At 35.5% G+C, this 16,403-nt stretch overlaps 1 protein-coding gene and 1 pseudogene across 4 annotated transcripts in view; one reads left to right on the top strand and one right to left on the bottom strand.

Annotated features, from left to right (window-relative positions):
* Positions 1–14,673, top strand: part of GABPA (GA binding protein transcription factor subunit alpha) — a 36,292-nt gene extending 21,619 nt beyond the window's left edge. For all 4 annotated transcript variants that reach the window (XM_003934335.2, XM_003934334.3, XM_010344891.2 and 1 more), the window contains exons 6-10: positions 1,600–1,794; positions 5,819–5,872; positions 7,659–7,799; positions 8,037–8,229; positions 12,248–14,673. In XM_003934335.2, the coding sequence (XP_003934384.1) occupies positions 1,600–1,794; positions 5,819–5,872; positions 7,659–7,799; positions 8,037–8,229; positions 12,248–12,476 (812 nt within the window). In that variant the 3' untranslated portion in view covers positions 12,477–14,673. The remainder of the gene's footprint in view (positions 1–1,599; positions 1,795–5,818; positions 5,873–7,658; positions 7,800–8,036; positions 8,230–12,247) is intronic.
* On the bottom strand, positions 6,437–6,916 carry LOC101032651 (protein LLP homolog pseudogene; annotated as a pseudogene).
* Positions 14,674–16,403: the final 1,730 nt, after the last annotated feature.

Below are 16,403 nucleotides of genomic sequence, written 5' to 3'. Positions count from 1 at the left end.
AGAAAGTAAGAACTGATATGTATGATGTCACTCAAATTGAGGGGAGTTTGAATTGTCAAGACCCTCAGATGCTGCTGAGAAAATCAAAGGATGCTGACTGATATCTCAGATTTGATGATCAAAGGATCGTTCTTAGATTTAGACAAAAGTAACGAGTTGGTGAGACAAAACAGAATGATAAGAAATAGACATCTTAGAAATGGGGCAGATGACGAAGAATGCTGGGTAACAAATAATACTGATGGTCCAAGAGTTGCTAGGGACCTGAGTGTATTTGTAAATGAAATAGTATTGTTGGGTTTTTTTGTCCTTTTTTTGTTTTTAGAGACAAGGTTGTACCCTGGGAGCAGGGCTGATGAAAGAAAAGCTGTATTATTACAGAACTACTGTTTTCCCTAGGACATTTTTTTCTTTCTTTAAACCAAACCTAAAAGACACAATAAATGATAGAGCTTACCCATGGAACTGAAAGAGCTATGGAACCAGACAGTTAGTGTAGAATTTCACTCTATCTCTGCACTGACCAGAACTGTAGCCACTAATCACATGTGAGCACTTGAGGTGTCCCTAATGAAAATTGAGATGTGTTGTAAATGTAAAATACCCATTAAAAGAAAAATAATATAAAATCTTTTTTTTTATATTGAATACCAGTTGAAATAACATTTGGCACGTTAAGTTAAAATACATGTATTAAGATGTATCACCAACTTTTTAAATGTAACTATTAGAAAATTTAAAATTACATAATGGTCTGTGTTATATTTCTGTTGGACAGCCCTGATCTTGATAATTGTAGCCTAACTTTAAAAAAGTTTTACTGCAGTATTTCTGTTTCTTCTGGATTCTGTTTTTCCTGTGGTTTTTGTTTTGTTTTTAATCTCTCTCAAATACCTAATTATTTTTGCTCATCTTTTCACATTTAAGAATTAGTCGCTTTAGGCCAGGCACAGTGGCTCATGCTGTAATCCCAGCACTTTGGGAGACCGAGGCAGGTGGGTCACTTGAGGCCAGGAGTTTGAGACCAGCCTGGCCAACATAGTGAACCGCTGTCTCTACTAAAAATATAAAAATTAGCTGGGCGTGGTGGCACATGCCTGTAATTCCAGCTACTTGGGAGGCTGAGGCACAAGCGTCTCTTGAACCTGGGAGGCGGAGGTTGCAGTGAGCAACGTCATGAGGGAGGAAAGAGGACCTGGTTCATATTTTGGAGGATAAAGCTAGCTTCCTAGAATCCCCGTTTGATTTTTTTTTTCAATGCAACTGCAAATTTTTTTAAACTTGGATAATTTACTTCATTCTCTCCAGAATAATCTCATATTTTATTCTTTTATTTGGCCCACTGGAGAGCAATTTTGCATTTTGTTTTTCTTGATACAGTTCCAACTGAGGTTGAACCAAGTGACTCCATCAGAAATTTAGATTAAGAAATTGAAAAGGAACTGAGAAGAAAATTACAGCATAATGTTTTTTTCTTCATATACATTTACCTCACTTATTTGGGGAAAGAAAACATATGTATGTATATTGACAAGTTAACTGTAAATTTATATAGCATCTAAAATGGAACTAAGCTAAAGTTAATGTTTTTCTTTCTAGATCCCATACAGTGGTCCACAGACCAAGTCCTGCATTGGGTGGTTTGGGTAATGAAGGAATTCAGCATGACCGATATAGACCTCACCACACTCAACATTTCTGGAAGAGAATTATGTAGTCTCAACCAAGAAGATTTTTTTCAGCGGGTTCCTCGGGGAGAAATTCTCTGGAGTCATCTGGAACTTCTCCGAAAATGTATGAAATTACAGTTATTTATTTACATTGTAACTTAAGCATAATTTTATTTCCTTATAACTTTGTTTTCATCTTAACTGTTTACTGATGATAACTAATAGGCAATAATAACATTTATTTACTGTATAATGCTATGCTGAAAGCTCTATATGTTATCTCATTTAATTCCTATGGTAATGCCACAAATCATTACTTTCCTTATTTTTTAGATAGGAAAGTGAGGCTTTGAGAACCCCACAAAGTCACAGCTAGGAAGTGGCAGAGCCAGGATTCAAGCCCAAGCTAACATTAGAATTCAAGTTCTTAAATCAGATGCTGTGCCCTACACTTAGCCCTCTTCATATATTCTATTTGTTTCCTTCTGTTTGATCAGGTCTTACGTTTACAGCTCATCTAGAAACTTAAGATGGTTTGTTTACAGGTGGCTTCTTTCCCATTCTCTTCATTATTGATGAGATTAAGTCTTTTTTCAAGTCTTTACTATTAACTGAATAGAGTCAAGCAAGAAGGAAGTGTATGCAACCACTTTCTTGAATTGGAAACCACTGGTTATAAGTGTTTCCACTTAAAACTTACAAAGCTTCAGACATTGTTATGATTAAGTGACCATATAAAGAAATTGGACCAGAACTTTGGGAAGATGAGGCGGCAGATCACTTGAGGCCAGAAGTTTAAGACCAGCCTGGCCAACATGGTGAAACCCTGTCTCTACTAAAAATACAAAAAATAGCTGGGCAAGGTGGCACGTGTCTGTAGTCCCAGCTACTTGGAGGCTGAGGCGAAAGGATCGCCTGAACCTGAAAGGCAGAGGTCATAGTGATCCGAGATCGTGCCACTGCACTCCACTATGGGTGACAGAGCAGGATTCTGTCTCAACTGAAAAAAAAAAGGCGGGTGGGGTAGGGGTGGAATTGGAAACTGCTTGGCTGTTTAAGAAAACAAGAGAAGAGCTGGGCGCAGTGGCTCACGCCTGTAATCCTAGCACTTTGGGAGGCTGAGGTGGGTGGATCACCTGAGGTCAGGAGTTCAAGACCAGTCTGGCCATCATGGTGAAACCCCATCTTTAAAGAAAAATAAAAAATAAAAAGAAAACAAGAGAACAAATGTAAGTTATTTCTGCTTGAATTTTAATCCATCTTGTATTTCAGTAACTGTTAAGACACTGAAAGCAACCCATTCCTTGACAGTTTTGCATATCAGAAATGCTAGCCAGACCCACATATTTTTCAGAACACATGAATACGACAGACTCTGACTTTGCTTTTCTATAGTTGTGGATGAAAATGTTATTGGAGGGATTTTCCACATTGATTTAATGCTTGCAGTTTTCATTCAAGATGATTTCCCTGCTCAGGTGCAGGTGCTTACTCCTGTAATCCCAGCACTTTGGGAGTCTGGGGTGGGAGGATCACTTGAGGTCAGGAGTTCAAAGTGCTTTCTCTGCTTGTGAATAAGAAATGAGCTCTGGAGAGAGGCATTTCTTCATTGTTTATATCTATAATTTTACTTTCATAAGGATTCTCTAGGTTTTGTTAAAAGTGTCTATGATACTAGCCAGGCGCAGTGACTCATGCCTGTAATCCCAGCACTTTGGGAGGCCAAGGCGGGCGGATCACAAGGTCAAGAGATCGAGACAATCCTGGCCAACATGGTGATACCCCATCTCTACTAAAAAATACAAAAATTAGCTGGGCGTGGTGGTGTGCGCCTGTAGTCCCAGCTACTCAGGAGGCTGAGGCAGGAGAATTGCTTGAACCCAGGAGGCAGAGGTTGCAGTAGGCCGAGATTGCACCACTGCTCTTCAGCCTGGCACCTGGTGACAGAGTAAGAAGACTCTGTCTCATAAAGAAAAAAAAAAAGTATCTATGATACTAAAAGACAGTACATTCATTGTGTTTGTAGCATTTATTTCCTGTTTCAGTTCTTATTAGATAAATAAGTTGAATGTCCTGGTTGAAGCTTTGTCCTTGGTTTCACAGATTTCCTTCTCTGCAGAGGTTTTGAAATGAATAAGGTAAACTCTGAATTGTGAAACATGTGAGTCACATTTATTGAAACACTTGTAAGAATTCTCAAGAATACAGCAAGGATAGTGCATAGATGATCGTTTTCATTTTTCCCAAACTCACATTTTTCCATTCTCTCTCAGGTCAGCTCTTTGTTGTGGCTGTCTCTTTTTGGTTCTCTTATTGCTTCTCAAACTTCCTAGAACAGAGGTCAAAGGTGTCTTGTACATCTTTTCATTTCCATGCAGTTGAATGAGTCTTCCTCAGAAAAGCTCTGTTCTGGAACCGTTGCTTTGTCTTTTAAAGCAACAAAGTCCCATGGCCTAGAATTTCTTGGTGATCCAGCCTGGTCAACATGGTGAAACCCCGTCTCTACTAAAAATACAAAAAATTAACTGGGCGTGGTAGCACGTGCCTGTAATCCCAGCTACTCAGGAGGCTGAGGCAGGAGAATTGCCTGAACCCAGGAGGTGGAGGTTGCGGTGAGCCGAGTTTGCACCATTGCACTCCAGCCTGGGTAACAAGAGTGAAACTCATCTCAAAAAAAAAAAAAAAAAGGCCGGGCGCGGTGGCTCAAGCCTGTAATCCCAGCACTTTGGGAGGCCGAGGCGGGTGGATCACGAGGTCAAGAGATCGAGACCATCCTGGTCAACATGGTGAAACCCCGTCTCTACTAAAAATACAAAAAATTAGCTGGGCATGGCGGTGTGTGCCTGTAATCCCAGCTACTCAGGAGGCTGAGGCAGGAGAATTGCCTGAACCCAGGAGGCGGAGGTTGCGGTGAGCTGAGATCGCGCCATTGCACTCCAGCCTGGGTAACAAGAGTGAAACTCTATCTCAAAAAAAAAAAAAAAAAAAAGAACTAGGAGTCTGGATAAAACAGTAAGGTTGTCAGTTGACTGAAAACGTAACTGTTTACAGTGCACTGCGCTTCTTAAAAACATGTTCCTTTAATCCTCACAGTAACTTCATGAGGCGGTAAGTATAGGTGTCGTAATTTAAACATGAGGAAGTTAATGTTGAAAGAGGTTAGTAATTTTACCCAAGTCATATAGTCAGTAAGAACTAAGGACTGAATCCAGATCTGTCTGAAGCCAGTGTCATATAATTGTTTTGAGTCCCCACTCTTCAGACCCTCAAAGCTCCCATCTGATAGGATTCAGACCTTTTTTTACTTCCCTAACCTTTTCCAGCTGTGTGTCTGGAACTGGATCCTGGCAGGGCAACCTTAGCAGAGTCTTCTTGAGAGCCCAGGCCTCAGTACCCAGAATGATTGCTGGAGGGTATAGTTTCAATTTCAAGAGAGAGACATACAATTTATGATGGGCACCAAGTAGGCTGAAGTCATAGAGACTGGGATGTGCAATTCTTGTGAGAGGCAAAGAATAACATTTAAGTAGACGATAGCAACAGATAAGTAATGAATTGTTCTGTAAAGGCTTATCTTAGAAACTTAGAATATTTTTGTGTTGGGAGCTGTATTTTTAGACATTAAATTATTTAAATTCAGACATTTAGGACCACTACAATTGTATTGAAAATTTGCTTTCGTTAAGTGGAAGCATTATAAAGGTTAAACAGCTTTAGTCAAAAGATGTTATAACAAACAGATAATGGTAAGGAGGCCTTTTTGATGGAGATATTTATCTAAATAACTTCATTTTGCTGTATACTTTATATTTGATCTGATCTTGAAGATTTCCATATTTTTACATGGTTTTATACAGATTTAGATACAAATATTTACATTTAGAAAACAATTGTTCTCTGCAGAATTTTACTGAACACTAAAACACATTGGAGCTTTTTCCTGTGTTACTTCTCTTAAAGGTATCTTTTCCTTATAAAGTGACTATCAAATATTTTTAAGGTTTTTATGCCAATAAGTTTCAGTTTTTCAGTGTTTTGGTTTTAATTGTGGAGTTGTTTTTAAAAGAATCATGTTTATTAAGTTGAGTTTTACTAGAGTGGGGTTTTGTATTTTTGGTTTTAAATACAAATTTTTGTGTTTTCTTCAGATGTATTGGCAAGTCAGGAACAACAGATGAATGAAATAGTTACAATTGATCAACGTGAGTATTCTTATCTATAATATGTTTACTAATAAGAAATGTTTATTTGATACTGCAAGGTAGTAACAAGGAAAATTAATTTTTTTTCTACACACAAAATATCTTTTATTCTGTGGAATACAAGCTCTACACAAGTACTTTATAAGCTCCACTAATGTTGTTTTTAAATGATAAAATTATATAACAGCTTTTTTTGTATCTCTGTTCACTAAAATTTGTTAAGACATCATTTGTTTCATCTTTACTGACTGTTAATTACCAAGTCATAAGAACAATGCTAACCACATTCATACCTGACAGAACTTTTATGCCTGATAATAACTCGATATTGGGTAGCATCCAATTAAAATATCAATATAGCTTGGATACAACAAAGAAAATATTTTATTCAAGCTTTCAAAACAAACTTGAGGAGTTATGCTGTGTTTGAAATGAAGAAAAGGGCCAAGTTAAAATAGGAAAACAAATAGTTTTCATTTGGTGGAAACTGCAGTCAAAGTATACATTTGTATACATTCCAAGTGATCATCTGTGCCATCTGGCATTTTCCAAGATTTCAAGAGTTTACCAGGCCAAACCCTTCACCGCCTTCACTTTTGCTTGGCTTTTCCCTTTTCTTTTCTGTCACTTTGCCTTCAGCCTTTTTCTTCACCTTTGGTTCATCCATATTGGGTACTGTACATGCTTGTCTAGAAGAGTCTTTTTCTTAGTATCGTTCTCCATTTTCATGTTATCTTTTTCATGTTTTACCTCATATTGCATTTTTTCTTGGCATGTTTGGGTTTGGGTACCACCACAGTTGCCATCTCTTAAACATCTTTCATTAAAACATTACTGTCTAGTTTGAGAATACTTTTAAGCCTGCTGAGTTCCTTTGGGGCATTCTTTTTTCTCTTTTCAGCACACATCTTTCTTTTCTGCTTACACCATAAGCTTTTAGCCATATTTTACCGGAGATACGAATACACACGCCACAATATCCTGCCAACCAGCTATAATTTTTAATGAGGAATTTGAGATACACAAAGAAAGTATAGCACCTATGTACATGATAAAAAATAAAATTTTATATACCAAATTTACCTGCTGCTTTTATTTTCCTCTCTCCTACCAGAGAGTTATCTTGAATTTTATGTTTATTACTCTCTGCATATATTTTTACCAACTTTGTAACCATAAATACTGTATAGCATTGTTTTGCACGTTTAAACATTTTCTGTAAAATGATAATACATTGTACATACTCCTTTATAACTTTTATCGTTTGAGAATTACCTACGTTAATACTTGCAGCCACTTTATTCATTTTCACTGCTGTGTAGTATTTTTTAAATGCTGTGAACATCATTTGATGAATATTTGTAAGAACATATGTGAGAAGTTAGTGTCATAGGGTTTCCATCCTTTCAGCCTTATTTCAGGTATTGCCAGAGTCTCAAAGTGGTAGTGTGAATTCTCATTTGTCCACATATTCTACAATATTTGACAAACTGTTTTTATGAACAAACGTTTTAAAACATATTTAAATACTCTGTCTCATGTGTGTGCACCACTAAGTTATTTCCAAATAAGGATACTAGCTCTTCACACACTGTAATGCAAACATCATACTTAATCCTCTGAACTTTTTCATGATTTTGTTTGAAACTATAGGTTGAGGCTTTCTGTAGTGAAGTCCTTTCTTGGGGTTATTTGCAGGGTATTAGTTAAACTGATGTCTTTAATTTTTTTTTTTTTTTTTTCTGCTTGTATTGAAAGAAAAAATTCCCCTTATCTGTCTTGGCAGCTGTGCAAATTATTCCAGCATCAGTGCAATCTGCTACACCGACTACCATTAAAGTTATAAATAGTAGTGCAAAGGCAGCTAAAGTACAAAGAGCTCCAAGGATTTCAGGAGAAGACAGAAGCTCACCTGGGAACAGAACAGGTATTTTTGTATTTTCTCATATTTATAAAATGTATCTAATTGGGTATATTTTGTTTTATATCACTGTATGAAAAATGTGAGTTTGGACCATCCCTCTGGCAGTATTTAGACAGCATTTCTAGAAAAACAAAACTTGTTTTTGCCACGGCTAAGATTTCAACCAAGGAGCCAGTTTGTTGCCTTTGTTTTGGGCATATCTAACGCTATAGCCAATGCTTTGTTCCTCTTTCAATTTAGGAAACAATGGCCAAATCCAACTATGGCAGTTTTTGCTCGAACTCCTTACTGATAAGGATGCTCGAGACTGTATTTCTTGGGTTGGTGATGAAGGTGAATTTAAGCTAAACCAGCCTGAACTGGTTGCACAAAAATGGGGACAACGTAAAAATAAGCCTACGATGAACTATGAGAAACTCAGTCGTGCATTAAGGTAAGCCTTTATTACTTTTTTTTCTGTTATTAAGTCTTTCTAAAAACTAGCTTCTTATTCTAGATGTAAGCATTGTAATGTAATGATATTCAAAACTTCTAAAAAGATCTTAATAAGTTTGAGGTACAGTATTTTTTAAAAATTAAGATTATTTATTTTTATCTGATTTGAAAGCATATAATACTCTGTCCAAAAACAACATTTTATTTTTGAGGTTTTTATTATTTGCATAGGTGAATTGAGTGAGTGTTAATTTTTAATGAGTGAGTAGATACTGTCCCGTTTTTACAATTAAATGCAAAATACTGATCCATTTTCTATACAATCTGCCTACATCTGGATATCCAATCTTTACATCGATACAAATTTTCCATAAGTAGTATGAAGTTTTTCAACAGAAATTATCCGAAATTATGCCTACTACAATGATGGAAATTCAGTAGGTACAATTTAGTATCTGAGAAGACGAATATATAAGAATATCATGGGATTATGTCTGATTTTTTGGGAGAGTGGATATAGTAAAGTAGTTCTGCAGTTTACCAGTTTTCTAAATAGCATGCTTTTACTGCTTCATATTTCACGTGGCCATTTTCACACTGAAAGATTATGATTTAGCTTATACACACACACACACACACACACACTCTCTCTTTCTCTCTCCCCCTCCCCCCCTTTCTCTCTCTCTCCCTCTCTCCCTCCCCCCCTCCCCTTTCCCCTTTCCATCCCCTCATCTCAATATCCCATGTAACTATATGGAATTTTGGTTCAGCCAGTGTTATTGTTACAGTATTATGGCCATGTAACTACTATAACATAGTTTACCATGATTATTTTTCTTTTCCTGAATGACCTGTTGTTCCTCAGAGTTCATAAGTAACTAAAATGTTTAGTTTTCAGTATGCTTTTCATTTGTCATTAAGTCTCAAACACATTGCAAACTGGCTAAAGATTTTTTGTATGTAATCAAAATTAGAGCTGCCATTTTTGAAAGTTGATACAGATTGTGTACATACAAGTCCCCTCAGAATTGCAGGTAAATTGTTAGAATTAATAATTAAGATGTAGTTCTCCCCAGATTGATCTAAGGTTCAGTGCAGCAATGAATTTTGATTTGAAAGCTCTAAGTTTTTTCATAGAACTTGGAAAGATAATTGTAAAATTCACATAGGACTAGAACGTACCATGGTAGTCAGGACACCTGAAAATTAGCAAAGTGGAAAGAGTTATCCCACAGCATATTGAGACTGACTCTAAAGTTACAGTAATAAGACAGTTATGCTATTTGCTCAGGACAAACAGGACATACAGTAGAATAGGGAACCAAAATAGAATCAGCAATACATACGAATTTGATTTAAAGAAATGGTGGTGGGAGCCGGATGCGGTGGCTCAAGCCTGTAATCCCAGCACTTTGGGAGGCCGAGGCGAGTGGATCATGAGGTCCAGAGATTGAGACCATCCTGGTCAACATGGTGAAACCTCGTCTCTACTAAAAATACAAAAAATTAGCTGGGCATGGTGGCACGTGCCTGCAATCCCAGCTACTCAGGAGGCTGAGGCAGGAGAATTGCTTGAACCCAGGAGGCAGAGGTTGCGGTGAGCTGAGATCGCGCCATTGCACTCCAGCCTGGGTAACAAGAGCGAAACTGTCTCAAAAAAAAAAAAAAAGAAATGGTGGTGGGGAGAAAACATGAGGAAAATACCTGCTTTTCCATGAGGAAAATACCTGCTTTTCCATCACCATTGCTGGGATAGTTTACTGTCCATCTTCAGAAGAAAAGTAAAAGTTGACCTCTTCCTTATGCCATACCAAAAATCAATTCCATGTAGTTTGTAGCTCTACATGTGTAAAAAGTAAAATAGAAAAGCATTTAGAGATACTTTCATAACTTGTGGTGGTAGGGAGACATTTAAACAGAATCTAAAGGACTAATTCTAAAGGGAAAGATGAATAAATTGGACTTTAAATTAGGAACTTTTGGTTGTTGAAAGCCTCTTTAAGAGAGCCACACATGTCTGACAGAAGTATCTAGAATATCTAAAGAATTCTTACAAATCGGCTTTTTAATGGGCAAAAGACTTGAATAGATATCGCGGGCTAGAGATTATCCAGATGGCCAATGACTATATGCAAAGGCGTACTGCCTCTTTAGTATTCAGAGTAATGCAATTGAAAACCATAATTAAATGGCACAGCACACCCCCTAGAATGGCTACAATTTAAAAGATTGCCAGAACCAAGCCTGTTGAGGATATGGAGCAATGGGAATGCTTCTATCCTTTTGATACGAATGTAAATTGTAACCTGTAACTCAGCAGTCGTTCCCCTAAGCAACTGTTTCATATATATCAAACAGAAGTGTACTTGTATGCCCATACACATGTTCATAGAAGATTGTTTATAACATCCAAACCCCAGAAACAACCCAGATATCAGCTGTAGAGTGAATAAATCAGTTATGCTATATTCATACAAGAATGCCTTGCATTCTTGAAAACCGAGTTTCTGCTACAAACGACATCAGTGAACCTCAGAAGCATAATGTTCAGTGACAGAATCCAGACCCAAATGACCAAAATCTGTATGATTACATTTATTTAGTAAAATTCAAAAAATCAGGCAAAGTAAATTCCAGTATTTAGGAATGTATATTTGGGTGATAAAAATATAAAGCAATGAAATTACTATCATGAAACAGGCTTATATTTACCTTTTAGAGCCAGGATTTGGGGAATGATCAGGAGGGGACATAAAGGGGATTCTGGGTTCTGGCAGCGTTCTGTTTCTTGACCTGAGTGATACTTCACAGGTGAATGAATGTTAAATTTGTAATCACTGAGCTGTTCACTTCTGTGTCCTTTTGTTTGTGTGATATATCTCACAATTAAAAAGGTTAAAAAAAATACAAGTTCAAAAAAAAAGGAAAGAAATCTTCCATGAAATATAGGTATTGTGTATCTCTCTACTCTCTTCATTTTAGGGAGGGAACAAGTGGAATGAATGCTACTATTTACAGTTGTGATGCATCTACTAGATCAAAGGAAATATTAAGTAAAATTCAAATTTGTGTGTGGATATTCGTTTCTTTTTTATCACCTCTTACCAAGAAATGTGATTATGCCAACTCCATTTTCCTCCTAGATTATAAAACCTCTTTCCTTTTCCATTTTCCTTTTCCTATGTATAATCTTACATATTAATATAGAAATTTTTTAAAGAAATTGAAATACCTACAGCATTTTTAACTGAAAGGCATGCAATTGCTGGTATGTGAGCTGAGATCCAAATTCTATACAAATGTAATTGACATAAATGGAAACTATCAGACTGCCCAGTGTGTTATATCTCTTACTGGGAAATCAAACATAACTATTTTCCTTTTGCTATTCTGGAATTAGGGAAAGATGACAATTTCCCAATTTCCTATATGTAGATTAGTCCTTTCATTAATAGATTCTTGATTAAGCCAAGTGACTTTTATCCTGCTAAATGTGATAAGTTTATATCACTGGTACTTTTGCAAATAGTTTTTGCAAATAGTTGTTCCTTTTGTAATAGCCCTTTGTCGGTGAGCATTGCAATTTTAAAATAAGGCCTTTGCAGTCTGCCAGCCCTGGAAAATATGACTCCTGTGGTCTCAAAAGTGTTAGGTTTTGAATCTTGGCTTTCTTACTCCAACACTCTTGTTCTTAGGCCCTACTGATGCTCTTAAAGTTTTTAATTTTGTTTAATAATTATTTTTAAATCAATGTTATCCTAATTGTAGGAAATATGTTTTGAAAGTTGAATGTGCAGAGTTTTTGGAGTACTGAGCATTGAAATTTTAGTAAATAATGTTTGGATGTTTCCTTTGATAGTAGCATTATATATTCTATATAACTTCAGTATTAATTGCTATTGTGGAGGATGCAGTATTCTACTAGGCTTCTGCTTATGGACTAGTCTGTAAACTATTGTAAGAAATCTGATTTATTTTTTTATGAAGTCTCTAATTTTTTTTTTCTCTTTTTAAAGATATTATTATGATGGGGACATGATTTGTAAGGTTCAAGGAAAGAGATTTGTGTACAAGTTTGTCTGTGACTTGAAGACTCTTATTGGATACAGTGCAGCAGAGTTGAACCGTTTGGTCACAGAGTGTGAACAGAAGAAACTTGCAAAGATGCAGCTCCATGGAATTGCCCAGCCAGTCACAGCAGTAGCGCTGGCTACTGCTTCTCTGCAAACAGAAAAGGATAACTGAGCCCCAGTACGTTCTGGGACTCCAAAGTCTTTCTTAAAATGTTTAGAGCAAGTATAGCTCTTACCTTTATTATCGAATTTGAATCTTCTTTTATTTCTAGACTGTACAATCTGATGCATGATTTTTTTTATAAATATTTCATACTCTTGTGAATTTGGATCTTTTTACTTTGAGCATATATTTTAGAATATGTGTATGTTAAATTATCTCCACAGTGTCTGCAGCGTGAAGGCAGGTTCATTGTGGAATAGTTTGTTAAAACAGTCAGGAAAGCTAAACTGGTCAGTATTAATGTGTAGCCCTACCAAAAATAGCCAGTAGTATCTGAAAATGAAAAATAAATGAAGTATCTTCAGGAAACAGTCTGGCTTAACTATTTTTGAAAATATAACTGTTTCCCCTCTCTGCTGCTTTAGATGTTGCTTTACCTAGAACCAGAAAATGGAATTTCTCAGCTAAAGCATGTGCCTGTTTCATCTAATCAAGCAGAGCTAAAATGTTCATAGTGAATAAAATTATATTAATAAATTACTAAACTAAGAGTATCAGGTTATTTATATATTTGCAAGCAAAGGACAGTAAGAAGTTGACTGGCAAAAGAACAGTGCTGAAGGAGAAGATCGAGGTTTAAATCTGGCTTATTAACTCAAGCCAGTTTTAAGGGTTTTCTGAATAGATTATTCATGTCAGACCAAGAATTTAAATTATTTTGAGAGAGACATTTAATTCTAATAAACCAGCTGTTACAGAAATTATAAAATGATCTCTGTTTTTTCTGTCAGAGATTTAAAAAACTGAAAAAGGTATACCTCAACCCAAAAATAAAGGTTTGGTTTGGTTTGTTATGGCTTCCTTTTTTTTAAAAATTACCCTATAGTGCCAGTTTATTATGCAAAGCAGCTTATATTCCTGTGTTTCTGATAAAATGAAGACTTTAAATCAGTCAGCAGTACTTTACCTTTCAAGGCATTAGTAAATTACTTGCAAATAGTTTTAAAAGGAAAATTTGACCTTTGTTATAGGCAGACTTCTCTATAAAACAATACTTTTCTACTTTTTTCTTTTGAATATATATGTGTACACATATGTCTATATACATATTCAGTTGATCATTTTATAATAAACATACATGAAGGCATAAAGACATGCAGAAGTTATTAACTCATTTTAAGACTTCTAATTATTGCATATATGACATTCCTTACACAAGCTAACACTAAACAAAAATGGCTAGAAGTGTCTCATTTGTTTGTTTTAAGATATTAAGCACGAATTATTATATGAGACTGGCAGATAGCTATTAATCCTCTTACAGATTTGAGAATGCTGATTCTCAAATATTTATGTACCTTCTCCTTTATCTTCTTTAAATCTGTCCCTTTAAAAAGCTTCTTAAGAGCTCAGTTAATGCTTTTGACTTAACTAGGAGAAAGGGAGGTGATAATACAGGCAAAATGGCATTGTTAGCAATTCTGGTAGTGGTTTGGAATGAATCTTAAGAGGCAGGGATCTTAAGGTTAAGGAAGAGGGGAGACAGAGAAGAGGGATCTTTGATCTCTTTCTCTGGTAATCTTAAAGCATAATTTTACTACAACATTTTCTTTTAATTCATTTATATTAAGTCCTTTCTGCAGTGGGTATCTGAGCAGAGTATTTCCGTTCTTTTTTGAAAGAGAATATATGGACAAATTGTTAGTACAATTTGGGCACTGTGGTTGTAAGAATATCAGTAAAATAACAATATGAAAATATACAGAAGCTCTAGCTTCAGATAACAAATAGACAGCTTGAAAGGTTTGTACCATCCTCTTACAACCTAGGGAGCTGAAAAGTTGCTTGTAGTTTTAAAAAAATAATAAAGTATACCCTTCTGGTATATTATCAAGAACTTAAGAATCTTGACTTTCATATTTAAAATGCTTTTGGGGAGACATATATTAAAATTTTAGCCAGCATGACAAACATGTCTCAATTATATATGTGTGTGTATGTTCTTAAAGCTAGAAACACATTTGTTTTAGATCCCTAGAATGAAAATTTTTTTTCTCATCTATGCAATTACCATATGCTTTTTTAAAAAATATTTTATTCATTTTCTATGGCAATTTTCATTTTATTTCTCATCATAATTTGAACAGAGACAGTTCTCATATATGATCAGATGCTTTTTCTTATCATTTATGCACGACAACGTAGGTAAGTAATATGACTAATTTCTCCAGTTGATCCAAGAAACTCATTACTTTGCCTCAAATTATTTATAAAATATTTGTTTTACTTACTGAGGTTACAGTTATCAGAAAGCCAGGTAGTCTTTTCTTCTATTAAAAGATAACATTGGGAAAGAAAATAAAATTAATGCTATTCATTTTCATTTTTATATATGAATATTTCACAGAATTTACAGTATATGCAAAGGAAGAAAGAATTATTAGTGGTCATTTTTACCTTAAAAATACAAGAATATAAGTAAAAGAAATGTTCATTTATGTTTTAAAACTTGTTTTTCATATAAAGTTTTTATTGAGCCAACTTTCATACATATCTCACTAGCCTGAAGTCTAAATATTTGTGTTGATATCAGAAAATCAAACAAATTAGGCAGGATTACCATGTGTGGTTCATCTTCAGATAAATTGATCACATTCATTTTTGTATCAGTCTATGTCATTTAATTAGGAAAAACTGTTTGGTTTTCTCCCCTGATTAATGTTGATACTCAAGTATGACACAAAAAGAATTGTACCACCAAATATTTTGTGAGGTCTGATGTTTTTCATATTCATCATTTTATGCTACTGCCTTTAAGAACTTGAAATAGCACAAAAATGTTTTAAAATTCATAATTGCAAAACAAACCTGTGACTAACTTAATGTCTTCAGATCTAAAGGGTGTAAAAATATTGACACTTCAATATTTCACTTGCTGCGAGGAAAAAAAAATTCTCAATCTTTTGTAAAAGGGAGGAGGACTTTTGCATACATTTTTACTCTTTAAATAACGACACTTATACTGTCATAATAACAATTATGTATTTCTTTGTGGTTTTGTTTTGTAATTTTACATAAAACAGTTATTTTCTATTTTTACGCAGATAAAAAAATATTTGTGCATAAAATGTAAAAATAGTAAAATGAGAAAAATAAAACTATTATACAGTATGTTTCTGTGTTGCTTAAAGCTTTTTCCTGAAAACAAAATCTCAAATCCCCAGGATATTTTGTTGGATAGTAATCTGACAGTCCACTTACGATACATTGTACATATGATTCCTATGCATTTTTTTACTTAAAAGCTTTCAATTTGGGAAGAACATATTCCACTGCACTAAAATTAGGAGATTAATATCTTTAAGAGAAATTCCATCTACAAAGCCAAATAGTTTTAGAATAGTGGTAAGACTGAGTAGCTGTCAGAAGGCTTGTTAAACTGTAAACCTTTAGTAAAGCTTTTTTTTTTTTTTTTTTTTTTTTTTGAGACGGAGTTTCGCTCTTGTTACCCAGGCTGGAGTGCAATGGCGCGATCTCGGCTCACCGCAACCTCCGCCTCCTGGGCTCAGGCAATTCTCCTGCCTCAGCCTCCTGAGTAGCTGGGATTACAGGCACGCGCCACCATGCCCAGCTAATTTTTTGTATTTTTAGTAGAGACAGGGTTTCACCATGTTGACCAGGATTGTCTCGATCTTTTGACCTTGTGATCCACCCGCCTCGGCCTCCCAAAGTGCCCGGCTTTTTTTTTTTTTTTTTTTTTTTTTTTTTTTTTTTTTTGAGACGGAGTTTCGCTCTTGTTACCCAGGCTGGAGTGCAATGGGATGATCTCAGCTCACCGCAACCTCCGCCTCCTAAGTTCAAGCAATTCTCCTACCTCAGCCTCCCGAGTAGCTAGGACTACAGGCGCGTGCCACCATGCCCAGCTAATTTTTGTAT

Source organism: Saimiri boliviensis, chromosome 18, assembly GCF_048565385.1.
Source record: "Saimiri boliviensis isolate mSaiBol1 chromosome 18, mSaiBol1.pri, whole genome shotgun sequence".
Taxonomy (NCBI): Eukaryota; Metazoa; Chordata; class Mammalia; order Primates; family Cebidae; genus Saimiri; species Saimiri boliviensis.
Note: the sequence above shows the minus strand (reverse complement) of the source record. Positions and strands in the feature narration are given on the sequence as shown.